The sequence below is a fragment of the Dromiciops gliroides genome, chromosome 1 (assembly GCF_019393635.1).
Source record: "Dromiciops gliroides isolate mDroGli1 chromosome 1, mDroGli1.pri, whole genome shotgun sequence".
NCBI classification, from domain to species: Eukaryota; Metazoa; Chordata; class Mammalia; order Microbiotheria; family Microbiotheriidae; genus Dromiciops; species Dromiciops gliroides.
Window position 1 is genome coordinate 543,921,341 of NC_057861.1, and position 27,533 is coordinate 543,948,873.

At 39.4% G+C, this 27,533-nt stretch overlaps 1 protein-coding gene across 1 annotated transcript in view; it reads right to left on the reverse strand.

Annotated features, from left to right (window-relative positions):
* Positions 1–27,533, reverse strand: part of VWA3A (von Willebrand factor A domain containing 3A) — a 79,202-nt gene that overhangs the window by 38,323 nt on the left and 13,346 nt on the right. The window contains 7 exon segments of the mRNA XM_043979249.1: positions 2,733–2,864; positions 10,483–10,548; positions 11,212–11,320; positions 12,726–12,851; positions 16,658–16,764; positions 21,828–21,926; positions 25,429–25,483. Of these exon segments, the coding sequence (XP_043835184.1) occupies positions 2,733–2,864; positions 10,483–10,548; positions 11,212–11,320; positions 12,726–12,851; positions 16,658–16,764; positions 21,828–21,926; positions 25,429–25,483 (694 nt within the window).

Consider the following 27,533-nt stretch of genomic DNA (forward strand, 5'->3'; position numbering starts at 1 on the left):
ACGCTAACTACTTCTATCCCATCCCTCTCTACCTCACCTTCCCCAGAGTCTGCTAGAATCCCTCACAAGAAGTCAGGCACAGTCATCATCCCCCATTGCCCTAGCCTACACAATAACTTTATTATCAGTACCTTCTTTACTCCCTTTCCCACCATTATTGATATTTATGTTGGAAAATGTACGTGTTTGGGAAAGCTAGAGAAAGTCATGTTCGTTTACTATGCTCTTTTAAAAAATCAATTTCAAAACTCAATCTTATAAATAAAAACATTTAATTAAAAATTTTTCAATTTTATTAAAATTAAGATTTATTTAAAATTCAATTTGTTTATTATTATTCAATTTTTGGTTCCAAATTCTCTTCCTCCCTTCTCCTTTACCCATTGAAAAGGCAAGAAAAGTCAAATTTATTACAAATATGTATAGTCAGGTGAGACAAATTTCTGCATTAGCTATGTTTCCCCCCCCCAAAAAAAAAAGAAAGAAAAAATATGCTTCAATGTGCATTCTGAGTCCATCAGCTGTCTATCTGGAGATGGAAAGCATGTTTCATCATGAGTCCTTGGAATTGTGATGGGTCATTGTGTCAGTCAGAGTTACCAAATCTTTCAAAGTTGAATCTCATTAAAATATTACTGTTATGTGGGCAGCTAGGTGGCTCAGTGGATAAAGCACTAGCCCTGGATTCAGGAGGACCTGAGTTCAAATCTGACCTCAGACACATGACACTTACTGACTGTGTGACCCTGGGCAAGTCACTTAACCCTCATTGCCCCACCCCACCTCCAAATTCAACAAAATATTACTGTTACTATACAAATTGTTTAGTTCAGTTCATACAAGTCTTCCCAGGTTTTTCTGAAACCATCCCCATTTGTAATTTCTGATAGCACAACAATATTTCATTATATTTACATACCATGACTTATTTGGCCATTTCCCAATTTGATAGGTGTCTCTTCAGTTTCCAATTTTTTTGCCATCACAAAAAGAGCTACTATAAATATTTTTGTACATATGGGTTTTCTTCCTCTTTTTCTGATCTCTTTGGAGTATATAGATCTAGTAGTGGTATTGCTAGGTCAAAGGGTATGTACAATTTAATAGCTTTTTGGGCCTAGTTCCAAATTGTTTCCCAGAATGGTTAAACCAATTTGCAGCTCTACCAACAGTGCATTAATATATCTATTTCCCCACATCCCTTCCAGCATTTGTCATTTCTGGGGGGTCATCTTTTGCCATGCTCTTTGTATCATGGTGAAATGTGGATGAATGTGTTATAACCACTTCTTTTTGCCGGGGGGGGGGGGGGGGGGGGCGGCAATAAGGGTTAAGTGACTTGCCCAGGGTCACACAGCTAGTAAGTGTCAAGGGTCTGAGGCCAGATTTAAACTCAGTTCCTCCTGAATCCAGGGCCAGTGCTTTATCCACTGTGCTACCTAGCTGCTCCCATAATTACCTCTAAGGTTAGAACATGTACCACCATGGCTCCAACCAACTTGGAATCAGCAGAAAAGAAGGAAGGGGAGAACTCCTGATCCAGCTCCTTCATTTGAAAATAATGAAGCTGAAAATCAAAGAGGATAACTGACTTGACTATGAACACATAGTACAAAGTCAAGATTGAAACCCAAGTTTCCACACAAGTGATATTTTACCCTCTACCATGCAATGTCCAAAATGCCTTTGTTTACTTATGTTCTAGTATTTTTGTTGTTCAGGTTTGTCCTACTCTCTGTGACCCCATTGGGTTTTTTGTGTGTGTTCTTTTTTTTTGGCAAAGATACTGGAATGGTTTGCCATTTCCTTCTTCAACTCATTTTTACAGATGAGGAAACTGAGGCAAATAGAGTTAAATGACTTGCCCAGGGTCACAGTGTCTAAAGCCAGACTGAATTAAGGAATATGAGTCTTCCTGACTTTAGGCTTGGTACTCTATCCCTATGCCACCTAGCTGCTCCACATGTATCAGTATACTGGGTGAGTAATGTATTTATTCATTCTTAATCCTGCATTATCATTATCTATGTTTTCTATTAAGCTAAAATGACATTCAATATTTATTGTTCCCATTAATATGAAATGAAGAAAAAGAAAGAGGGCTTTTGAAGTTTTACCTAACATTAGGCTCTAGAAACAACTAAGTTTTTTTCAAGTTCCCATTAATTATACCCACAAGGCAGTAGAGTTATTCTAAATGAGTCAGGAGAATAGAAGAATTATCTTCAAGGCATGTCACAGTCACTTGATGAGCCTCCTTCCATGGAAGTGATGAGGGGAACAGAGAATACCTGCAGTTCTCTCCTTAGGGAAGTGAAAATGACCAAAAGTAGTGAAAACCATTTTTGGCTTCCCTGGGGCAACACAGAAGAGGGAAAATGAAGAAAGTAAAAGAATCAGGCTTGATTGTTTTGGTGGAGGAGGGCTGATTTTGTTTCTATGGGAACCAGATTCAGAAAGCTTTGAGTCCACATCAAATGGTAAGGACTTTAGATTGTTCAACTTTGGATATACAAACCACCCATTGGGAGCAATCCTGTTAGTCTGATCTTCCTGTAGACACTTAAATAAGACTCAAAAAGCAAAATAATTTTTCAGAGCCTCTCTACAGATTCCTTCTGGGTGGCAGGTTGAAATGTCCTATGACATGCCAAAAGCTCCCTTGGCCAATGTTCAACATGTGTGCTGGCAAAAGGGTGTATGAACCTAGGCCAGGAAGGTTCAGTGCTTACTTCCCGTGCCATGTTGGTGAATGCTTCACAAGTTTTGCTCTGGTACATCTCTTTGATGGTGCTGAGAATATTCTTAGCCTTCTGAATCTCTTTAAGGAGCTTGGCTACATCACTGTTGGCAGAATTCTGATCCTAAGCAGAAATAAACCAAAAATTTGGATTAAAGGTAAATGTGATGACTGGCCAATGTTCACTGAAGGAATGAACAATTAGCAAATGATGAAGTGTGACTCATGCTCCTTATGCGTTTATTCTGTTCCTGAAGCTCTGTTAAAGTAATGCCTTACACAGGGTATTACTACAGGAAAGTGATGATTGAACTTGGTTACCTGGTGTGAAATATAAAATTTATGACATTCAAGCACACTTGTAAAATCCAAACACATTTATTGATGGACACCAATAACTTGTTACTAAATTGTAAACCTGTAATCTAAGCAATTAACTATTTTACTAAACAGACGATTAGTTACTTAAATTTGAATAGAGGGGGGCAGCTAGATGGCGCAGTGGTTAAAGCACTGGCCCTGGATTCAGGAGGACCTGAGTTCAAATCCAGCCTCAGATACTTGACACTTACTAGCTGTGTGACCCTGGGCAAGTCACTTAACCCCCATTGCCTGCAAAAAATTAAAAAAAAATTTGAATAGAGGATAATACATAAATTTGTTCATTGTTGTTCTTTGGTGTTGGAATTGATAGCATTTGATCTTTATTATGTAAATATCCTTAATTAGTTCAACATTGTTTTCCTTTTGTCTGTTGGTTTCATATGTGTTAATTCTAGGAAGTTCATAATGTCTTTTTAAAATTTAAACATTTTTTTAATTAAAAAAAATTTTAAGTTCATAATGTCTTAGAAGGTATACTTACTATAGTGAAATATATTGTCATAGAGTCACAGAATTACACAGAATCTCAGGGGCGGAAGAGACCTCAGTGGTTTTTTGTTTGTTTTTTTTTAGTGAGGCAATGTTAAAAACAAACAGTTTTAAACATTTTTTCCAATTATATGTAAAGAAAATTATTAACATTCATTAAAAAATTTTTTTGAGTTCCAAATTTTCTCCTTCCCTCTTCTTACCCCTTCCTAAAACAGTAAGCAATTTGATATAGGCTATATATGTGCAATCACGTGAAACATATTTCCATATTAGTCATGTTGTGAGAGAAGAAGCAGATCAAAAGGAAAAAAAATTAAATAAAGAAAGTGAAAACAGTATGTGTGGATCTGAACTCAGATTACATAAGTCCTTTCTCTGGGTGTGAATAGCATTTTCCATCATGAGTCCTTTGGAATTGTCTTGGATCATTGTATTGATGAGAAGAGCTAAGTCTATCATAGTTGATCCTTACACAATGTTGCTATTACTATGTACATGTTCTCCTGGTTCTGATCACTTCACTTAGCATTAGTTCATGTAAGTTTTTACTGGTTTTTCTGAAATCATCCTGATCATTATTTCTTATAGTACAATACTATTGCATTATATTCATATACCACAACTTATTCAGCCATTCCCCAATTGATTGGCATTCCCTCAATTTCCAATTCTTTGCCACCACAAAGAGAGCTGCTATAAATATTTTTGTACATGTGGGTCCTTTTCCCCTTTTTATGATCTCTTTGGGTTACTGACCTAATAGTGGTATTCCTGGCTCAAAGGGTATACATAGTTTGATTGCCCTTTGGGCATAATTCCAAATTACTCTCCAGAATGTTTGGATCAGGGGGGCAGCTAGATGGCGCAGTGGTTAAAGAGCTGGCTCTGGATTCAGGAGTACCTGAGTTCAAATCCGGCCTCAGACACTTAACACTTACTAGCTGTGTGACTGACCCTGGGCAAGTCACTTAACCCCCATTGCCCTGCAAAAACAAAAAAAACCACAAACAGAATGGTTGGATCAGTTCACTACTCCACCTTAGTGTCCCAATTTTCCTATATCTCCAACATTTATAATTTTCCTTTTCTATCGTATTAGCCCATCTGATAGGTTTGAAGTGGTACCTCAGAGTTGTTTTAATTTGCATTTCTTTAATCAATAGTAGTATAGAGCATTCTTTCATATGGCAATAGATAGCTTTGATTTCTTCCTCTGAAAACTGCCTGTTCATATCTTTTAACCATTTATCATCTGGGGAATGACTTGGATGCTTAGAAATTTGATTCACTTCTCATTATATTTGAAAAATGAGGCCTTTATCATAGACTCTTTTTTTTTTTGATGAGGCAATTGGGGTTAAGTGACTTGCCCAGGGTCACAGCTAGTAAGTGTCAAATGTCTAAGTTCAGATTTGAACTCAGGCCCTCCTGAATCCAGGGCCAGTGTTCTATCCACTGCTCCACCTAGCTGCCCCCATCATAGACTCTTGCTATCAAAATTGTTTCCTAGCTTTCTGTTTTCCTTCTAATTTTGTTTGCCTTAGTTTTGTTTTTGCAAACCCTTTTAAATTTAATATAATCAAAATTATCCATTTTACTTCCTGTAATGCATTCTGTCTCTTCTTTGGTTAAAACTCCTTCCCTTCTTCATAGATCTGACAGATAAACTGTTCCTTGTTCTCCTAGTTTGCTTATGGTATCACTTTATGTCTAAATCACATACCCATTTTGAACTTATCTTGGTATATGGTATAAGATATTGGTCTATTAATCATCCTTCGATTGATTTTCATATGACATGAACCTGAGACCTTCTGATAGCTTGGTTGCTCTCAGTGGTCTCTAGTTTATCAATATCCTTCCTAAAATATGATGTCCAGAACTGAAAACATGGTCAGATATGGTCTGGCTGGGACAGAGTACAGTAATACTATCACATCCCTAGTCTTAGCTACTACATTTCTCTTAAAATGCAACTTAAGTGTGCATTATATTTTTTCTTTTCTTCTTTTTTTTTTTGCTATTACATAATACTATTGACTTATATAGAACTCACAGTCCACTAAGACCTTTGATTCCCCCCCCCCCCAGTTTTCTGGATTCTTAAAGTGATTTCCCAGAGGACCAATTTGAGGACTTCGACCACTTCTCTTATTCCTCTGTGGAAGACTTTTTTTTTTTTTTTTTTTTTAGTGAGGCAGTTGGGATTAAGTGACTTGCCCAGGGTCACACAGCTAGTAAGTGTTAAGTGTCTGAGGCCGGATTTGAACTCAGGTACTCCTGACTCCAGGGCCTGTGCTCTATCCACTGCGCCACCTAGCCACCCCCTGTGGAAGACTTTTGAAAGGATATGGCTTATTTATAGATGAAGAAAAAAGTTTTGGCAAAAATATAGCACTCTTTTACGTTAAAAACATTAAAAAAGCAAAGGAATAGGGGCAGCTAGATGGCGCAGTGGATAAAGCACCGGCCCTGGAGTCAGGAGGACCTGAGTTCAAATTTGGCCTCAGATACCTGACACTTACTAGCTGTGTGACCCTGGGCAAGTCACTTAACCCTCATTGCCCTGCAAAATAAATAGATAGATGAATGAATGAATGAATAAGTAAATAAATAAGCAAAGGAATAAATGGAATGGTTTCTTAGTGTGTCAAATAGTGTCTATCTAATTCAAAGAGGTAGTATTATCTGAGGAAATGTAGAAACAGTGGCTAAGTGGTGCAGTGGGTAGAGTGCTGGGGCTGGATTCAGAAAGATTCATCTTCCTGAGTTCAAATCCAGTCTCAGACAATTACTAGCTGTGTGACCCCAGGCAAGTCACTTAATGCTGTTTGTCTCAATTTCTTCATCTGTAAAATGAGCTGAAGGAGGCAATGGCAAACCACTCCAGTATCTTTGCCAAGAAAACCCCAAATGGGGTCACAAAGAGTCAGATATGACTGGAAAACAACATCATCAGAAAGAGTAGAGGTCTTTTCAATTTGAGGAGGTTGTTCACTGTCATGTCTAATATTTGATATAGTTTCAGAAATGCTGGCTAAAACAATGACAAGAAAATGAAATTGAGGCAATAAGCACAGGCAAAAGGGAAACAAAATAGGAGGCTATTAAACTAGTCTAGACGAGAAGATATGGGGGCCTAAATTAGGGCAGGAGCAGGGGAATAGAAGTTGAGGATGAATGGAAGAGCTATTTTAGAGGTAGGTTTTCTATTACTTGGCAATTGATTAGCTGTTTGGAGGTGAGGGAAGAATCAAAGATGACTAAAGTTAAGAGTATAGGTGACTGAGAATACAATGATTCCATCCACAGAAGTTATGGGGAAGGGACAGATTTTGAGACAACTATAAGGAGTTTAGCTTTGAATGTTCTGAGTTTCAGGTGCTATTGAAACATTTAGGTGGAGGTATTCAGCAGGTAGCTAGAAATACACCTCTGGAGATCAGGGAGGAGCTAAGAGTAAAGATATAAACTGGGGACCCATCTACATAGATAGTTATCTTCATTCTATACCATCTTCTTGCTCTCCCTATATATTGGACCTTCCTTAATAGAAGCCAGGCCCTGGGGGACTCAACCTTTTTCACTCCAACTCCTTTTAGGGTCTTCAATATCCTGATGAGTGAATGTTTCATATGGCCTACTATATCTAGCCAGCCCCAGTCATACTCCACTTTATACCCATATATCTTTCTTGCCATATGCTTTGTTGCCATGCTTTTATCCCAATCCCTCTCTCCAATTCTAGAACCATAATCAAATCAATATTGCCATTCCTCCTATAAAAGTGGGTCAGCTCATTCCCCTATAATGGTCCCACTCATCATTCCTGAGATTTTCTATACCACCCTTCCCATAGACTGTGTAATTGTGGTAGAGCACTCCCCAGGCTTATAGGAGTAATGTTTTGCAGTTCCCTGGAGTATACTCTCCAACAAATACACACAGAGTTCATGGGAAGAGTGCATTCAAATAGAATGTATGTGTAGGATCCATGTGTAGCAAGGGCAACTCACTATTCTGGGTACTGCCAGGCCAGGAGATCCTTTCTTTCTTTGTAGAGTCTACATACACCCAGCAACTCTTGGATTCATTGTATCTGCTAAAGAGGTTCTTCATCTGGAATTCCAGGGGCTGATTCTTTCCACAGCTCAACTTGCAAATGCCAGGATTGGCTTTCTTTTGAGTCCATAGTAGGCTCTTTTTTTCTGCTGCCAGAGATCACACTCTTTGAATATCTTTCTTCATTGATACCTTTGTGTATCCTCGTCTCTCTGGAGTCTGTCTGCTCTATCAACTGTGTCTGAAGAGCTCTTGAATTGCAGACTCACAAACTGTGTGGTAGCACATCTCCCTCTGGGCAAGCCACCACTAGACACCATGACCAAAAGGGAGGAAGGGGGGAAAATCCCTCCCCTCCTGAAGGCCTTTTCTCCACAAAGCACTCAGTGGCATGGACTTCCCTAGACTCCCCAGGGCTTAGCTATTTTAAAGCCTCCAAGGGAGTATGGCTGATTTGTTAGTTCAGCCAACTGTGTTGTTCCCCCCATTCTCAATCAAATGGTCTTACTTGATAAAGGGATTGCTGGGTATGGCCAACATTTAACAGCTAGTTTAACACCTTGCTACTACATTAAAACTTCATTATCCATGACTAGCTAAATCCTGTGGCTAAATCACCTGAGTTGGGGTGGGTGTGGGTAGGGGGAGGAATTATATTCCCCTTCTTTACACATCCATTCGCTCATAGAAATGATCATTGAAACCATTGGGATCACCAGGGGAAAAATTGTAGAGGAAGAAGAAGGTTGTGGATAGTAACTGAGATATATCAACATTTAAGGAATGTGAAGAGGATGATGAGCCAGTATAGGAGATAGGGAAGATGCAGATCCTGGAGAGTGCAGTGTCACAGAAACTAAGCTCCGTGTGAATATTAACGAATATAGGGTGACTGGTCAACAGTGTCAAATGCCACAGAGGAGTTGATGACAAAGTGGACAGGAAAACAAATGGCAACCTGGATTTAGTAATAAGGTCATTAAGAGAGAAGTGTTGGGGCAGCTAGGTAGCGCAGTGGATAGAACACTTGCCCTGGATTCAGGAGGACCTGAGTTCAAATCCAACCTCAGATACTTGACACTTAACTAGCTGTGTGACCCTGCGCAAGTCACTTAACCCCAATTGCCTCACCAAAAAAAAAAAGAGAGAGAGAAGTGTTTCTGTAGGATGGTGATCATAGAAACCTGATTGTAGAGCTGAGAGGCATGAGTGGCAGAAGTGAGGAAACAGAGCATTGAGTATAAACTGCTCTTACTATTCAAAAATAAACAAACAAACAAACAAACAAATAAATAAATAAAGGAACAAGTAGCTATTTCTCTCTTTTCTTCACTGCCAATTAAATAAACAAAAAAGAAAATATAAAACTACGGTAACAAATATGCATAGAGCAGCAAAGCAACCTCCCCCAATCCCTACTTTGAATTTTTTCTTTCCAGAAGTTTGTCAGTAAAGGGAAAGATATTGGATGATAACTTGAGGGGGTGAAAAGGGTTAATGGAAAGCATTTTTTGGGATGAAGGGTTTTTTTTTTTTTTGGCATAGCATAAGGATCCAGCAGAGAAAGAGATTGAAAATTCATGAGAGAGAGTGATGATTAATGGAATGAGGTCATGGAGGAAATAGGAAGGGAAAGGACTGAGGGCACAGGTGGAAGGGTTAGCTTTGGAAGTAAATATTTGTTGAATTGAATTGTCAAGGAGAGTCATCTCTTCCTTTGAGACTAGAGGGAAGGAGGACAGGAAAGGACACTGAGGAATTTGGAGTAAGAGAAAGATGGAATTTACAAAGGATGGCTTAATTTTTCTCAGTAAGGTAATGAGGAAATCATTTGCAGGAAGTGAATTGAGTTAGAGGTCTGAGCAAAGAGAAGATTTTAAATAGCTAATGGAGGGAATCTGAAGGACAATCAATAAGACATGAAGAATCTGTGTAGCAGGTTCCTTCCCAGGGTGCACTGTAGAAAGTAGGCTGATGGAATGTGCATCAGTTAGTGCTACGGTGAAGCAGAAATTTACTGACCTGATCAGTTCCATTTCATGATTTTCTCTCTTAGCACACAGTAAGCACCTCAGGGGTAGGATGGAGGCAGTAGAATTGCCTGGGTTGAATGTTAACAAGACAGGGATGACAAAAAATCAACAGGGCCAGCAATTCAATGATGGAGGAAAAGGCATTATTATCTAACCACAGTGCAATGCAGGCAGCTAAGTGGTGCAGTGGATTGAGTGCTGGAGCTGGTGTCAGAAAGATTCATCTTCCTGCATTCAAATCCAGTTTCAGACACTTACTAGCTGTGTGACCTGGGCAAGTCACTTAATCCTGTTTGCCTCAGTTTCCTCATCTGTAAAATGAACTGGAGAAGGAAACGGCAAACCACTCCATTGTCTTTGCTAAGAAAACCCCAAATGGGGTCATTAAGAGTTGGACATGACTGAACAACAGCAATAAGGAAGTATAAGGAAGAGTGTGAGACCAGAAAAGGGTTGAGAGAGGGAGAGCAACTGTTATAGTAAGAGTAAGGGCATTGAAAGAGTGGAAGGAGAGAACATTGTCATCAGAATGAAGAAGTTTGGGGTAGAGGAGGTCAAGTAGTGGTTAGATAGTGACTCAGAACAGCAATAAGTGAGAGATGAGAGTTGTTTGATCTGTTGGTGCTCAGGAAGGGTCAAAGGTCATTATGGCTCATATCCATCACTATCACCATCACTACCACCACCCCAAGAAGAAATCACATACAGTGATTGGCCCAGGGCCGTGCCCCCTAGGGATGGTCTTGGTAGCAAGGAAAGAGGCAGGCTTACCTCCGGTACTAGTGTGTAGCAGTGATAATGGCCTCCAATACCTTCTGCAAAGTTCCTCACAACAGCCTACAGTAATGGTAACAGAAGAAAACTATCATGAGTCCTGAAGAGAGTAATAATAATATGATGGGATTTACAACTCCTGCATAGATCTCTGAACCTGGAGTCAGGAAGATCTGAGTTCAAATCCAATCTCAGACACTTATCACCTTTGGGACTCTGGGCAAGTCATTTAACCTCTGTCTGCCTCAGTTTCCTTTTCTGTAGATTAGAGATAATAATGGTCCCTCCTTTCTAGGTTGTTGTGAGGATCAAATGAAATATTTATAATTTATAATATTTATACATTATTTATAATGTATTTGGCAAATCTTAAAGTGCTATGTCAATGCTACTGCTACTGCTACTGCTGCTGCTATTACTACTACTACTACTACTACTACTATCACCACCACCACCACCACCACCACTACTACTACTACTTATCTCCTGGAGTCCAAACACTTCCCTCCCCCATTACCCCCATTTCCATAAATTCATTGCTTCCTATTTTACAGGAGTGAAAACTGAGGTACAGAGAGGAAGAGTTTATAATCAAATTGGCATAAGAATCAAAGCCTCTTGACTGCTCCTCTAAACTGGAGAGTAAGTCCAGATCTCTATGCCGCAATGAATGGCATTATCTGGTTCAGTGGGAAGCCACCAAATGAGAAGCTTGCAGGCACTTACCAGGGGCATGTGATTGCTGCATTTATAAGTAACAGTCTGGAGGACCAGATTCCTTCCCAGGGTGCACTGCAGAATGTAGTCTGATAGAATTTCTGGCGATTGATCTGGGCTAGGGAGAAGGAACCCCGGTTCAAACAAGACAGGTCATAGCAGGACAATTCCAAAGCAAAGGAGCTACGGGGCAGCTGGATGGCAAAGTGGATAAAGCACCGGCCCTGGATTCAGGAGGGCCTGAGTTCAAATCCAGGCTCAGACACTTGACACTTGCTAGCTGTGTGACTCTGGGCAAGTCACTTAACTCTCATTGTCCCGAAAACAAACAAAAAAACAACAAAAAAAAAAACCCAACAACAAAGTAAAGGAGCTACTACAAAATGGTACGTTAGATTATGGATGCTCTGTGCCCCCTAGTTTCCTTCTGAGAAAGATACCTGAGCTTCCTAGGCTTATACCCTGTCTATACTCAGTTCTCTAATCCTCAGCATTTTCTCCTACCTCTCAAGATCTTTGGATTAGAATGTCTAAGTGATCTTTTCCTCACCACTTTTCCATGGGAAGCTGCCAGAAGCATGTGCATTTGAAAACACTAATCCCAGGTGTGATCCCTGACAATCCTAGTTATTCATTTGAGCACTAAGATTTAAGAATATCCTTTTTACATCAACTTTCTCCTCCTCTGCCCACTTTTTCTCCTTTTATAGGCATTTAAACAGTGCTATATGTAGATATCTTAAAATATATAGGCTGGTGGGCCCAACATTCCTGCCATTAAAATAGTTATGTTATAAAAAGAGTGTGTAGAATAATTTCACAGAGCACCCTTCAAAGTATCTTCTCTAAGGAGATTCCCACAAAATATTTAATTCTTTCTATCTTGTTCCAAAACATTATGTTCTTAGCTCGAGGATCCATGTAGCTTGGCCCCCAAGAACTCCCCACACTTTAGACAAACTCCCTCTAATCAATGTCATGGGAAAATCAGCATCAAAGACAAAGCAGAGTTGTAGAGGCCATAGCAAGGGCCAAAGGAAACCCCAAAGGTTTTCATATCATCTCAAGAAAAGGAGTTGGTGCTTCCAAGAAGGAAAAAAAAATTACAATAGGAAGGAGAATCAAAAGTGGGTATGATATAAGTTAATTCAAACATGGAATAGACCAGTTGATAAGGTCATAGGTGTGGCTTTAATTCATTTATAGGCCAATCCTCATATAGATGAGTTAACTTTGCATAGTTAATAATTCCATTTCTGGACACAGTACTTCTTGCTTTACCTAACCCTAATGCATGCTATTAATCCCAAGGAGAGAGTATGGTTTGTTCAGTGGGACCCATTCTTTTGATTAGAAACCCAAAATTTCATATCTTAAAGATGGCATAATTTTCTAGTAGCAGGACCAAAAGTCCTTTTAATTTAGGTCAAACTAAGGATGCATTCTCACATGCATAGTCTCACATGCATAGTCTCACATGCATAGCCAACTGGGGTTTTTTCCCCCACTGAAAAGGGACCTACCAGCTTCCTATGATGACTACCAAGGAATTCAGCTCCTTCTTCATGAGGACTTTTCTCAGGGCTTGGAGCAAATTGCTTCCTCCACGGGGTTGTAGCATCTGTACCCACTCCTTGGCTTCCTGAAGGCTAAACAGAAGACAAAACTGAGACCAAGACCCAAATTCCTACTTAATGTCCTGGGACTTGTCCGCACTTTGGCCCGAAGTATTCAGCTATCTTTTTTCACCTTTATTTATTTATTTTTTTTTAATGAGGCAATTGGGGTTAAGTGACTTGCCCAGGGTCACACAGCTAGTAAGTGTTAAGTGTCTGAGGCTGGATTTGAACTTAGGTACTCCTGACTCCAGGGCCGGTGCTCTATCCACTGCGCCATCTAGCTGCCCCTCAGCTATCTTTTTTCACTTAAAATATTTCCAACAGCCTTTGCTACTGACTTATCTCAGACTAGGAGCTCTCTTAGGGTGTGTGATGTGGACTAGCTTTGGATAAGCTCAGACCCATGAGCTCTCATCACAGATGAAGAGAAAGATGAAGAAATAGATGACAAAAATGAACTTTATTCAGGTACTTGTGACTTGATTAGTATTAGATTGTCACTACAGCTTGGTTGATGCGGAACCTCAGGGGATACCAAATCTGCTTTCCTTTAAGATAGGATTGAGGAAAAAAGTTATGCAAAATGTCCTCAGCAGCAGCACAAAAAATGTATTAAGCTCTTAATAATTCACAATGCCGTGCTGGATGCATGATGTATGGCAAGAATTCTTAACCTTTTTTGTGTCCTGGATCCCTTGGGCTGTCTGGTGAGGCCTTTTATTTATTTTTAAATTTTATAATAATATTTTTCCCAATTACACGTAAGGACAATTTTAACGTTCATTTTTAAACATTTTGAGTTTCAAATTTTCTCCCTCCTTCCCTTACCTCCACCCCAAGACAGTAAACAATTTGATATAGGTTATATATGTGCAATCATGTAAAACATATTTCCGCAATAGTTGTGTTGTCAGAAAAGAAACAGACTGGGCAGCTAGGTAGCGCAGTGGATAGAACACCGGCCCTGGATACAGGAGGACCTGAGTTCAAATCCAGCCTCAGACACTTTACATACTTACTAGCTGTGTGACCCTGGGCAAGTCACTTAACCCCAATTGCCTCACAAAAAATAGAAAAAAAGAAACAGACCAAAAGGAAAAAAAAAACAACATAAAAAACTAAAGTGAAAAATAGTATGCTTTGATCTGCATTCAGATGGAATACAGATCATATTCTCTGGAATATGAATCGTATTTGTCATCACAAGCTCTTTGGAATGGTCTTGGATCATTGTATCACATGGAATAACTAAGTCATGCACAGGTGATCATCATATAATATTGTTGTTACTGTGTATAATATTCTCCTGGTTCTGCTCACTTCACTCAGCATCAATTCATGTAAGTCTTTCCAGGTTTTTCTAAAATCAGCCTGCTCATCATTTCTTAAAGCACAATCGTATTCCATTACAATCATATAGCACAGCTCGTTCAGCCATTCCTCAATTGATGGGCATCTTCTTTATTTCCATTTTTTTTCTACCACAAAAATAACTGCTATATTTTTGTACAAATAGGTCCTTCCCCCCCCCCTTTTTTATCTTTCTGGGATACAGACCTAGTAGTGGTATTGCTGAAACAAAGAGTATGCACAGGTTGATTGCCAATTTGATTGGGCAAGGAGAACTTTTTTAAATTCATAAGATAAAAAAATAGTATTACAAAGGAAAACAATTATATTGCAATATAGTTATCAAAATATTTTTTAAAACATGCACACAGACCCCGTGAAATTTATTTATGGACCCCTTCAAAATGTCTGATCTAAAGTCCCATGGACTCTAGAAGTTTTTGACAATAAGGCAGACATCAGCACTGGGCTGGTTGGTTGTCCTTCATTCTCAAAGAGGACAAAAATGACATCATTATGTTGGAGTCAAAGTACAATGTGTCTGACCATGGCTGACCAGACTAATATGAGCTCAAAAGGCTTTACCACAGGTCAGACACAAATAGTCCATATGAGCATTTAGAGTGGAGATGTCTCTAAATTTTCACGTCTCATTTTTCTTTTGAGCTACTGTAATTATGCTTCACTCATAGAGCACAGTGCTTTCTTTGATGTGGTAATGCCATGCCAATGTCTCCCATGCCATGCAATCAATTCCAAAGTTCAGAGAGACCTTGAGAATGTCCCTGTATCACTTTTTCTGATCATCATGTGAGTGCTTACCTTTTATGAGGTCTCCACAAAATGTTTTTTAGGCAAACACGTTTGGCATTTGAACAGCCAGCCCATCAAAGTTGTGCTCTCTATAGTAGAATTTGAATGCTTGGCATTCAAACTTTAGCTAGGGTGGTGTGGATGGTTGCACTGCACACAACCCAGGGGCTGGGGCTCAGAGGTACCAGGACTTTGTGCTCTGCAGATCAGAAGTGTGTCTTCATATGGAGAAAACCTTCATCTATCTAGGGGAGAGGTTCTTTTTTTTTTATTTATTTTTTCCGGTTACATGTAAAGATAGTTCTCAACTTTTGTTCATACAAGCTTTCCAATTTCAGATTCCCTCCCCCCTCCCCTAGGCAGCAGGTAATCTGATATAGGTTATATATGTGTGTATATATAACATTAAACATATTTCTGCATTAGTCATGTTATAAGAGAAAAATCAGAGCAATGAGGAAAAACCTCAAAATAGAAAAACAACAGCACCAAAAACAAAAGAAATAGTATGGTTCATTCAGCATCTATACTCCACAGTTCTTTTTTTTTTCCTGGATTCGGAGAACCTCTTCTATCATGAGTTCCCTGGAACTCTTCTGTACCATTGCATTGGTGAGAAGAATATAGTCCATCACAGTAGATCAACACACAATGTTGATGATACTGTGTACAACCTTCTTCTGGTTCTGTTCATCTCACTCATCATCAGCCCACTCAAGACCCTCCAGGTTTCTCTGAACTCCTCCTTAGGGCAGAGGTTCTTAATTTGGAGACTGTGAACTTATTTTTAAAAATACTTTGGGGGGCAGCTAGGTGGCACAGTGGATAAAGCATCTGCCCTGGATTCAGGAGAACCTGAGTTCAAATCTGACCTCAGACACTTGACACTTACTACCTGTGTGACCCTGGGCAACTCACTCAACCCTTATTGCCCACCCCCAAATACTTTGAAAACTGCGTTTCAATATCACTGTTTTCCTTTGTAATCCTATGTGTTTTATTTTATACATTTAAAAACTTTCTTCTGAGGAGTCCATAGGTTCATCAGACTGCTAAAGAGTACCCTGAAAAAATAAAAGTTTAAGATTTCTTGTTATTTTTACACAACTTCACATGTATAATCGATCATATTGCTTGAATTCTCAAGAGATAGGAGAGGGGAGAGAGGAAGAAAAATTGGAACTCAAAATTTTTAAAAATGAATGCTTGGGGCAGCTAGGTGGCACAGTGGATAAAGCATCTGCCCTGGATTCAGGAGGATCTGAGTTCAAATCCAGCCTCAGACACTTGACACTTACTAGCTGTGTGACCCTGGGCAAGTCACTTAACCCTCATTGCCCTGAAAAAAAAAAAGAATGCTCATTTTTTTTTACATGTAATCAGGAAATATTTTTTTAAAATATATATATATTTTAAACAAAGATTTCTTGTTCTGGGGTCATTTGGTCATTGTGGGGTCTTGGCTCCTCACTTTCAATCTAGTGTGCTTCTTGCTCCCCATTTCCCCATGAGTCCACATGGATGGATTTCAACCCTCACTGGTTTTAGGGCCTCCCCACTTTGACTCAAACCAGATCCACGGAAGTATGGAAGCACTCCCACCATCTTGCCTTTCCTGCTCCATCTTGTTCTGATTGTTTTTAAATGTCACCACTGCTGGAGGCAGCACTCACATGGACTTATTGACCTTCACTGGATTTGGCCAGAGGGCTGAGGGATGTGTGCCGAAGGAGAGGAAGTATAATTGTTCTTTTTTGCTCAGCTGCTCATTTAGAAGACTCTGCAAGACAAAAGAAAATAAAATATTAGAGTTGGAAGGACCTTAGAAATTGTCTAGTCCAATCTTCCACCCACAGACAAAGGAATAAAAAAATGCCCTTCCAGCTTGGCATGTGGTTTAAAAAAAAGCCTGCCTTAAAGAAGCTATTCATCAAAAAAAAAAAAAAAAAGCTATTCAGGGGCAGCTAGGTGGTACAGTGGATAAAGCACTGACCCTGGATTCAGAAGGACCTGAGTTCAGATCTGGCCTCAGACACTTGACACTAGCTGTGTGACCCTGGGCGAGTCACTTAACCCTCATTGCCCTGCAAAAAAAAAAAAAAAGAAGAAGCTATTCACACAGTACTGCAGTTACTCACCCCTTTCATACTATTAGTGCTTTGTGAGCAGGGATCATCTTTTGCCTTTCTTTGTATCCCCTGTGCTTAATACAGTACCTGGAACATAGTAGGTACTTAATAAATGTTTATTGACTAACTGACTTACTCGTAGAGTATTGGAGTTAGAAGACGTCGCAGAAGTCATCCTATCCTACCCAAAGTCCCTCTGCATGTTAGAATCTCATCTACAAAATCCCTAACTCAGATTTATCCTGCCTTTGTCTGAATACCTGCAGGATGGTAAATTCATTACTTCACAAAGCAACCCATTCCATTTTTACATAGATTTGTCAGGAAAATCTTTCTCTTGAGCTGAAATCTGTTTCTCTCTAACTTCCACCAACTGGCCCTAGTTTTGCCCTTTGGAGCCAAATGGAACAAGCCTGCTTGTGATGGAACGGATCTGGTTCAATCTAAATCCATCTGGGACCTGTATCTTTTTTGCAATGTGTGAAACTGAAACACTGAAAATTCATTGCTCCAAGGCATCCAGATTAGTCACTGTCAGAGAAAGAACATCATCTTCTTTTAAACTGGGAAGATTCACAAAGAAAAAAAAATCAGCTTGTTTAATGACATCAGCCCTCTGGATGGACCCATGTGGGTCTTCTGTGGGGTTCCTTTTATTTTATTTAAGTTGTGAGCCAATGACCATAATCTAGGTAAGAGATACTTAAATATGAGAAAAACAGAAGAGCAAATCCATTCATTTCATTCCTATCATGTTTATATGATGGAAGATGGACAGTTGACTGAGTACTATTTCTTTCTTTTTTTAAATTTTATTTTTGCAGGGCAATGAGGGTTAAGTCACTTGCCCAAGGCCACACAGCTAGTGTCAAATGTCTGAGGCTGGATTTGAACTCAGATCCTGCTGAATCCAGGGGCAGTGCTTTATCCACTTTGCCACCTAGCTGCCCCAATGGGGTGCTATTTCAATAGCTGCCAGGGATTAATTTTCAGTCTTATTCTCTGGCTATCTGGGGGGTAGTGGGCCACCAGAGGTTTTTGTTTTGTTTCGTTTTGCTTTTTTGGCAAGCAGATTGCTCATGCCATCAACTCCATGGACTATATCTCTATTCACTCCTGCTTATCATTGTGAAAAGGAGGCACCAGCTTCTTCCAATGTACTTTACCTGTTACTCTTTGAATATGATCTGTTAGGACTGCTTTCAGATGAAAGGTGAAGATGAAAGGCAGAAGGGTTGGGATCCTTACAGGTGGGGCCCATGATATATTAGAGAGAGGCTGGCTGGGATCTTCCAAGAACCCAAGCATATGATAAGCAGCCTAATGGGCCAAATGTGGCCTGTCTGACCCCAAGGTATGGCCTGTTTAGGCTTTTTAGGAAACATTAAAAAAATCCAATTAGCATACATAACAGTAAAGCTGATTACTTCCTCACTACTATCATTGAGTAACCATTGTTACTCAATACTTTGTTACATACTAGCGGTCATGTATCAATTAATAATAGAAATTGATAGCACTAGACTTGGAGCCAGGGAGACCTGAGTTTGAATCCTAATTCTGACACTTAGTAGCTGTGTGACCCTGGGCAAGTCACTTAACTTTCCTGAACCTAAATTTCCTCATCTATAAAATGGGGATTAAAACTGTACCTACCTCATAGGGTTGTGGTAAAGGATCAGATGAGATAACATATGTAAAGTACTTCACAAACCTTAAAGGTCTATATAAATGTTAGCTATTGTTATTATTACATAATCAAATAAATATGGTCTGCACACTTATATATGATCATGTAGCTAGCTCACTAGTGAAAACTTGGGAGGCTCTTATGATGAGATCCTTTAGTATTTCAGTAGGTAAACTATTGTCCTCATTTTTTAAAGAAAAATGATACTTATCCATATCATGGAACATAGTTATCTCCTGCTAACTTAAAAGAAATGAAGGGGAACCTGAGGGAAGGGAAGCCTGAGATTTATGTAGGTCCACAGGCTGATGTCATTGGATCTTATTTAAATGAAATCCTTTAGATATTAGAGTTAAATAAATTGTTATCCTGATTTTTTTTCTTTGTGAATATTCCTGGTTTAAAGAAAGATGGTATGCCATAACATCGACACTAAATGAGCTGGATACTTTGGAGAAATGAATTTCAAACTTTGGGATGACAAGATTCCAGAAACACAGTCAGTCACTCAGAGAAAACTACCCTCCCTATGCTGGCTGGGACCTTCATGCAGAAATGAGAACATCCAGCTCTGACATTCTGGATCAGCCCATAGGCCAGCTGGCAGACCGCCCCCCCCCTTCACACCTGGAGAATTATGAGCACCTGGAGGGCTCCGGTGAGGCATCCCTGAGAAAGTCTTGGAAGACCATTATGGTGAAGTACAGGGGCTCTTTCAAGGCTAGGAGAAGATAACTGCAGTGAAAATTTTCTCCTCTTTTGCTACCTCTTAGCATGGTCAAGCATAACCCATTCTATCACCGTGGTTGCAGAGCAGAGCCAGTGTCCAGGCCACTTGACAGTGCTATATACTCCTCTCCTGGCTCAAAGACCTCTCAACAGGGAAATCATTCTTCCATCTCAACTCTAGTTATTGATTTATACTATCAACAATCCTTCTCCATTAGGGATGATCTGATTTTCAGGAAGTCAAAAGTATCACCCCCTTAAGGAGAAGTTGTAGCATGCCATATTCTGTAGAATCAGAGATTTAGAATTCAAAGGGACCTTGGAGGCTTTTCAATCTTATCCCCTGATTTTACAGATGAAGAAACTATATTAGTGATTAGTGTCTGATCAGAATTTGAACCCAGCCCTTTTTGACTCCAAGTCCAGTCTCCTATCCACTGTCTACATCACATGGCCTATCAATAAATTTCACCAGCAGGAGGATGGTGGGTGGGGTGACAGGAATTAATAGCTAATAGGATCCATTCCAACTGAAGGCTCGGTCAGTTAATGGGCTCACAATTCTTGGAGGAAACCACTTGAAATGAATTGAAATAGAGGTGCCATTATACTATGCAAGTGCAAGTGAGGTGAGAACATTAGAAAAATCTGACTGCAATTACTTTCACAAACACGATATATTTTTGTCTCTGATATCTTAGTGCTAATGAACCATTCTTGTTGAAAAACAAACAACAAAATACCAACATCAGAAATCTCCTTTTGTGGATTTTTACAGTTGAGCCTATTTTATAGATTAGCGGTTAACCTTCTACTCTCCTAATTCTTGTCATTCAGAGCAAGACACAGACACAGAACACGTCATTCTGTCCTGGACACAAACCTCTTTCCTGGGTGTCTCCTCCTATATTCTCATCTCTCTCTAGTTTAGTAGCATGGTACAGTGGAGAGTGTATTGGATGGAGCCCTAATTCGGAGTCAAGAGGCCCTGTGTTCTAAACCCACCTCTGTCATGTATTACCTGGCTGACCTTGGACAAATTGTTTAACCTTTCTTGTCTTCAATTCCTTGTCTGTTAAATGGTATTTAACTAGATCAGGGATTCAAAACCTAGGGTACACAGACCCCTTAGAAGTAGGGGAACTTGGAGGGATGAGAAAATTGCATTTTTATTTTCACTAACCTTTGGTTTCCCTGGTAATGTATTTTACTTTATGTTTTTAAAATTATTATTAGGAGAAGCGGTCCATAACGCTTCACTAGATTGCTCAAGGGATCTGAGACACAAACATTTTAAAACTCCTGGACTAGATGGCCTTTAAAAAGGTTTTTTCCTAAATCTATGATGTCCAGTCTCTATCCTTCTATGCCTGAACCTCTGCCTTTGGTAAATTATTAAGAAATTTCCCTTCATCCTTGATTTCCCCCACCCCATACATCTCTTCATCTTTTATTACCTTCCCCATTGTTTATTCCTTTTCTCATGCTGCCTAACTTTAGGAGGAGACACCATCTTGTTCCTGATTTCTCATTACCCCCTTGAGATCCTAGTTTGCTTTACACTTTTCCTAGTCAACAGCTTCTTCCTCTAATGCCTGAACTGTTTCTTCATTTATCTCCCACTATTAAAATCTTTGCATTCAGGGGCAGCTAGATGGCGCAGTGGATAGAGCACCGGCCCTGGAGTCAGGAGTACCTGAGTTCAAATCCGGCCTCAGACACTTAACACTTAACTAGCTGTGTGACCCTGGGCAAGTCACTTAACCCCAATTGCCTCACTAAAAAAAAAAAAAATCTTTCCATTCTCTCACAGTTCAGGTGTAGCCTTTTCCATTAAGCCTTCCCTCTCCATCCAGCTAAAAGTGACTCCATCTTGTCTAGTTTCTTCTATATACTCAACACATTCTAATCCCTGTGGTGGTTATTTGTGCAGATTTCTCAACTCCTATTAGATTGTAAGCTTTTTGAAAGCAAGGAGTGTTGTTTTTTTTAATTTTTGTGTCTCCCTGGCCTAGCAAAGTCCCTTGAACATAGTAGGTACTTCATGAATATTTGTTGTTGTTGTTTTTGGTTTTTTTTTTTTTTTTGGCGGGGCAATGGGGGTTAAGTGACTTGCCCAGGGTCACACAGCTAGTAAGTGTTAGGTGTCTGAGGCCGGATTTGAACTCAGGTACTCCTGAATCCAGGGCCGGTGCTTTAACCACTGTGCCATCTAGCTGCCCCCAATGAATATTTGTTATTAAATTGAGGAAGGCAGAGTTGCTTTTATTTTTCTCATCTACAAAAGCTACTTACCAACAAATCACGTTGGAACTCCTGCTTTTGCAGGTTACAGCTGATGTTTGAAACATCCACCAGGATTCCGACTTTAGTCCCCTTTAGGAGGCCAAACATCTAAGGGCAAAGACATTTATTGAATCATTGAATCAGTGGCACCTTACACAGGGTGTCCCAAAAGTCTTTGTGAAGTTTTAAGCTATTAAAATTCAAACCAGCACCAAGACTTTTGGGAAGGCACCAAGACTAAAACTATTAAAGCTAAAACTGCCCCCAACACTTCTGGGACACCCTGTACTTCTCTAATTATCAAGCTCTGAGAAGTTCTAGAGATTTAACAGTTTTTTTCATGGAATCATTAGGCCCAAAGTGCCCTAGCTCTATTAAGGTACTTGCTACTGAGCCAGGAGAGGAGGAGCCCCAGAGAGGCCCTGAAAACATCACATTTTGCCCCCGGCTCAGTTGACACTTGTTCTGTCTCTTGGCAGAAGATGATGCTAAGGAGAGGCTAAAACTTTGTACCACATCTGTCTAACTACCCATTCCTCCAGTCCAGGGATTATTTTTTCCCCCAGAATTAATGCTGATGTTGATATCCCATAGGAGATTAGCTCCTTAAGAGCAGGGTGTGTGTGTGTGTGTGTGTGGCCTTTCACAGTGCCTGGCGCACATAGAAGGTGTTTCATAAATACTAGTTGACTGGCTGAAGAAAAGCTCTTGGCTTGACTGACCCCTTTAAAAAAAATCTGTGAGGATGTCCAAGTCTGGCTCATTCTCAGGGTCTATCAAACGCCATTGAGATATAAAAATATTGTTGAAGAACTCAATCAGAACAGCTCTGGAAGCCTCTCCCTTGGAAAACCATAGAGACAGATCACAGCAGGTCATGACATTAAAACATAAAAACAAACAAACAAAAACCCCTCTCCTCTTCCAAAGCCACAAATCAGAGACTGGGTTAATTTCCCATAAGTCATATTCTGCTCCTGTGGACTCCCTCTCTCTTGTCCTGGCCCTAGCACACTCAGAGCAGAAGTGCTAGCATATGGCGAAAGATTCTGGAACTATTCCTAGAGAAAAACAAAAACTGTGGAACCCCAGGGGGACTTTTGTTGGCTCTATGTCATTCTCAGTGTCAAGGCTCTGCTGAAGACAAATGTCCCAGTCTTGTTGGACTTCACTCTGGGCCCACTGGTTAGGGCTGTCTGTAGTGCCCAGATCACGTTATGTAGTCATTATCCTTTTGCTTAGATAAAACTTTGTACAATAAGATTAATTAAGCATTATATCTTATACTTCTAATGGTAATTTACAGTTTGGAAAGCACTGTCCTCAGAACAGCTCTGTGAGGTATGGTACTATAAATGTTATTATCTCCATTTTACAGATTAGGAAACTGAGGTTTCATGACATTAAGGGACTTACCTAAGGTTATGACTTGGTGACTGACAGAACTGGGACATGAACCCAGGTCTTTTGACTTCAAGTCCAGTGCTCTTTTTGTAATATATACTTAAAACAAACATAACCCAACCCTCATTTTGTAGTGGAGGAAACTGAGGCCTATAGAATTTTAAGTGACTTATCCAAGATCATGCAACTATTCAGTGGCTAACCTGGGACTCTGATTTAGATATTTTCCTGACTCCCAGGAAACACTCATTTATCCAGAGAGCTTGATGATAAGAATTGTTGACTATCCAGGTCCCTCTACTTCTCTAGCCTCTTCTGTTCATACTGTGGTTATTTAAAAAAAAATTTTTTTTTGCAGGGCAATGAGGGTTAAGTGACTTGCCCAGGGTCACACAGCTAGTAAGTGTCAAGTGTCTGAGGTCGGATTTGAACTCAGGTCCTCCTGAATCCAGGGCTGGTGCTTTATCCACTACAGTGTCACCTAGCTGCCCCTCATATGGTGGTTATTTCTAAGCTTGTTAGCACCTAAACTATTAGGGTCCAGAAGCAGGAATTGTCTGCTCTCTGACAATAGTTTCAATAGAGATTTTGATACTGTTACTACTACTGGCTAAATCTGTGTGTCTGGACCATCCATTTGTTTCATCCTTCTGTGCTTTCTTTGCCTCTATTACCATGGAAATCCAAAGTGTCTGTGATACAGCCAGTGATGCATTTGATTAAGGTAGTTTGATGGCACAGTGGGTGGACCACTGGACATGGAGTCAGGAAGACCTGAGTTCAAATCCAACCTCAAACACTTTCTAAACTGTGTGACCCTGGGCAAGTCATTTAACCTTTTCTAACCTCAGTCTCCTTGTTTGTAAAATGAGAATAACAATAGCACCTACCTCATAGGGTTGTTGTGAGGATCAAATGAGATAATATTTATAAAATGCTTTGCAAACCTTAAAGCACTACATAGATGTTAGTTGTGATGATAATAAATTATTATATCATTAAGGAAAGGGAACTTCCTTCAAACTATATGATAGGTTGTACCCAGCAAGAAACTGGACTTCATTTTTAATAGGTAGCCAGCACCTTAATCTCACAGGTTTTGGTGTCAGCTTGAGAATTAGTGCACAAAGTAGTGCAAAGTGCAAAAAACAAACAAACAAAAAAACAAAGTAGTGCAAAGCGGTGAAAACAGAACCATAAGAATATACACCCTGTCTAAGATGACCTAACAGGGAAATATATATAGAAATGGAAAACAAAGATACTGAGGGGTAATAAGCTGTTCTTGCTGTTCTTAGTTAATGTATAAATTAGCCTAAAAGTATAAATAGTTGGTAATATATCAAGTATATATGACATATACTTCTAATTGTTTTGTTATTGTTTAAAGTATAATATATAAAGTATTATATATATATATTATATATAGTTAATATGCTTTAAATATAATGTACATTATTTTAAAATTTATAAAATGCCTAGAAGTTAAGGGCTCAAGGAAGAAGTTGCTGAATTTTCAAGGATTATGATATGCTATTGTTACAATCATATCATGAATATTATATTTGATAATATAATAAATAGTAACACAACATAAAGTACTTTATAGTTGCAGAATAGTTTATAACCATTATCTGGTTGGATCCTCACAGCAGTCCCTTTGCTGAATCAGAAATATTGCTGATCAGAAATATTATATATGCACATTATACAGATAATGAAACTAAAGCTTAGAGAAGTTAAATGACTTATTTATTCATTACATTGCCAATAAGTGCCAGATTTCAACTCAGGACATCTAATTTCAAGTTCATTTTGAATATGACCTTGAGGTGAAAATAGGGAAATAAGGGACAGTTAGGTAGCTCAGTAGATAGAGTACCAGCCCTGGAGTCAGGAAGACCTAAGTTCAAATCTGTCTCAGGCACTTAGCTGTGTGACCCTGGGCAATACCTAACCCTGATTGCTTCCAAAAAAAGAAAGAAGGGGCAGCTAGATGGTGCAGTGGATAGAGCACTGGCCCTGGAGTCAGGAGTACCTGAGTTCAAATTCGGCCTCAGACACTTAATACTTACTGGCTGTGTGACCCTGGACAAGTCACTTAACCCCAATTGCCTCACCAAAAAAAAAAAAAGAAGAAGAAGAAGGAAGGAAGGAAGAGAAAATAATAAATGGGGCAAAGAACAAAACTTTTGTTTTTTGTTACCTTCCTGCTGCCTTCCATGAGCCACTGAATTCTTTGCTGATAGGTTTCAATAGCTCTGTCAAGACACAAGCAAATCTCAGAAATTGATCCAAGACAATTCCAAAAGATTCATGATAGAAAATATTCTCTACATCCAGAAAAAGATCTATGGAGTCTAAATGCAGAGCAAAGCACAGTGTTTTCACCTTTTTTTTTTTTTTGGTGGTTTTTTCCTTTTGTTCCACTTCTTCTTTCACAACATGACTAATGTGGGAATATATTTAATATGATTGCACATGTATGACCTATATCAGATTTCTTGCTTTCTTGGGGAGGAGGAAGGGGAGGGAGAAAAATTTGGAACTCCAAATCTTATAACAAATGAATGTTGATATATAACCTATATTAGATTGCTTTTGGTCTTGATGAGGGGGGAGGTAAGAGAGGGAGGGAGAAAAATTTGGAACTCCAAATCTTATTAAAACAAATGTTAAAAACTATCTTCACATGTAACTGGAAAATAATAAAATACTTTTATGATTAAAAATAATAAAGAAAATCAATTAAAAAAGAATAAATAAATAAATTAATTAAAAAGAATGTTGAAAACTATCGTTACAAGTAATTGGAAAAAATAAAATACTATTTACAAAAAAAGCATTATACAAGTAAAAAAAATTTAAAAGATACAAACAAAGCTGTGGATAATCTTGCCATTGATTTTTACTTACATGTCACACTTTGAACTTTTTCAAAGCTTTTTTCCCCACATCTATGTCACATTTGTTCTTAAGACTAACTCTGTATGGTGGGCACAAGGCATAATATTCCCTTTTTACAGTCTGAAATGCTCAGGTGACTTGCCCCAGGTCTGTGGAAGAACCAGAACTTGCACTTGTGCCTTCTAATCTCTCCTTTAGTGCTTTTTACTGTCTCTCTGACTCTATTCCTCATATTTAGTTTGCTTTAGTGGGAGATGCTCCCAGCTCTGATGTATTTGTCCTCATTACCTTCAAAATGGGACACACTATTTCAGTTAATGATTCAAAATGCCTTTTCCACATGAGAGTTTGATGAAAGCTCCTTGAAATCATCTTTGACTCTTCTCTCGCCTCCTTACAACCAATCACCAGGTTTGTTTAGGTTCTCCTTCAAAATGTTTTGAGCCTATCATTTCCTCTCTATTCCTGCTATTCCAACATCAGCCTGGACCTTCATCATCACTTCATGCCTATATTATTGTTCTAGTTGAATGGTCTAGTCTCTTCTGCCATGTTGTACGTGGTTGAAAGGGTATTTTTTCTAAAGCACTGCTCTCACTGTGTAATTCATTGAAAAATTTTCAGTGGTATTCCCATTTACCTATAGGACAAAGTCCCAGTTTCATAGCTTGGCATTCAAGGACCCCACAGTTTGGCTCTGTCTTCACTATTTTACCTTCTACCAGTTTTCCACATAAAGAATCCTGCTTCTAGGGGAAGCTAGGTGGCGCAGTGGATAAAGCGCCGGCCCTGGATTCAGGAGTACCTGAGTTCAAATCCGGCCTCAGACACTTAACACTTACTAGCTGTGTGACCCTGGGCAAGTCACTTAACCCCCATTGCCCTGCAAAAAAAAAAAAAAAAAGAATCCTGCTTCTGGATCTGACTGTTTCACCATTTATGGAACAGGCCATTCTTCTCTTCTCAGTGCTAAGCCTTTGCCTATTCTCCTTGTCAGAATGCTCTCCCTCTTCTCCATCTTTTAGGGCTCCTGCAACTTACTGGGGCTTAGTCAGGATCTCAGACTTAGAGCTAGAAGGGACTTTAGAGGCCACCTAGTTCAACCCCATCATTTTACACAACAACCACCACCTCTGGGTCTTTTCATTGTGCCTTGTCTAGCCTTGCTAATTAACCCCTTCATCTCATATCTCTCTCCTTCCTCCCCTTCCTGCTCTATCTTCAAACCCCTCATGGACAGGAGCCTTGTCTGTCATTCTCTTATATCTGTAGTACCTAAAGTGGTTTGGAATGTAGTAGGAATCTAGTAAGTTTAGACTGGAAGCTCCTTCAGGGCAGAGACTGTCTTTTGCCTATTTTTGTATCCCCAGTGCTTAGCACAGTACCTGACATAGAGTGTTTCAT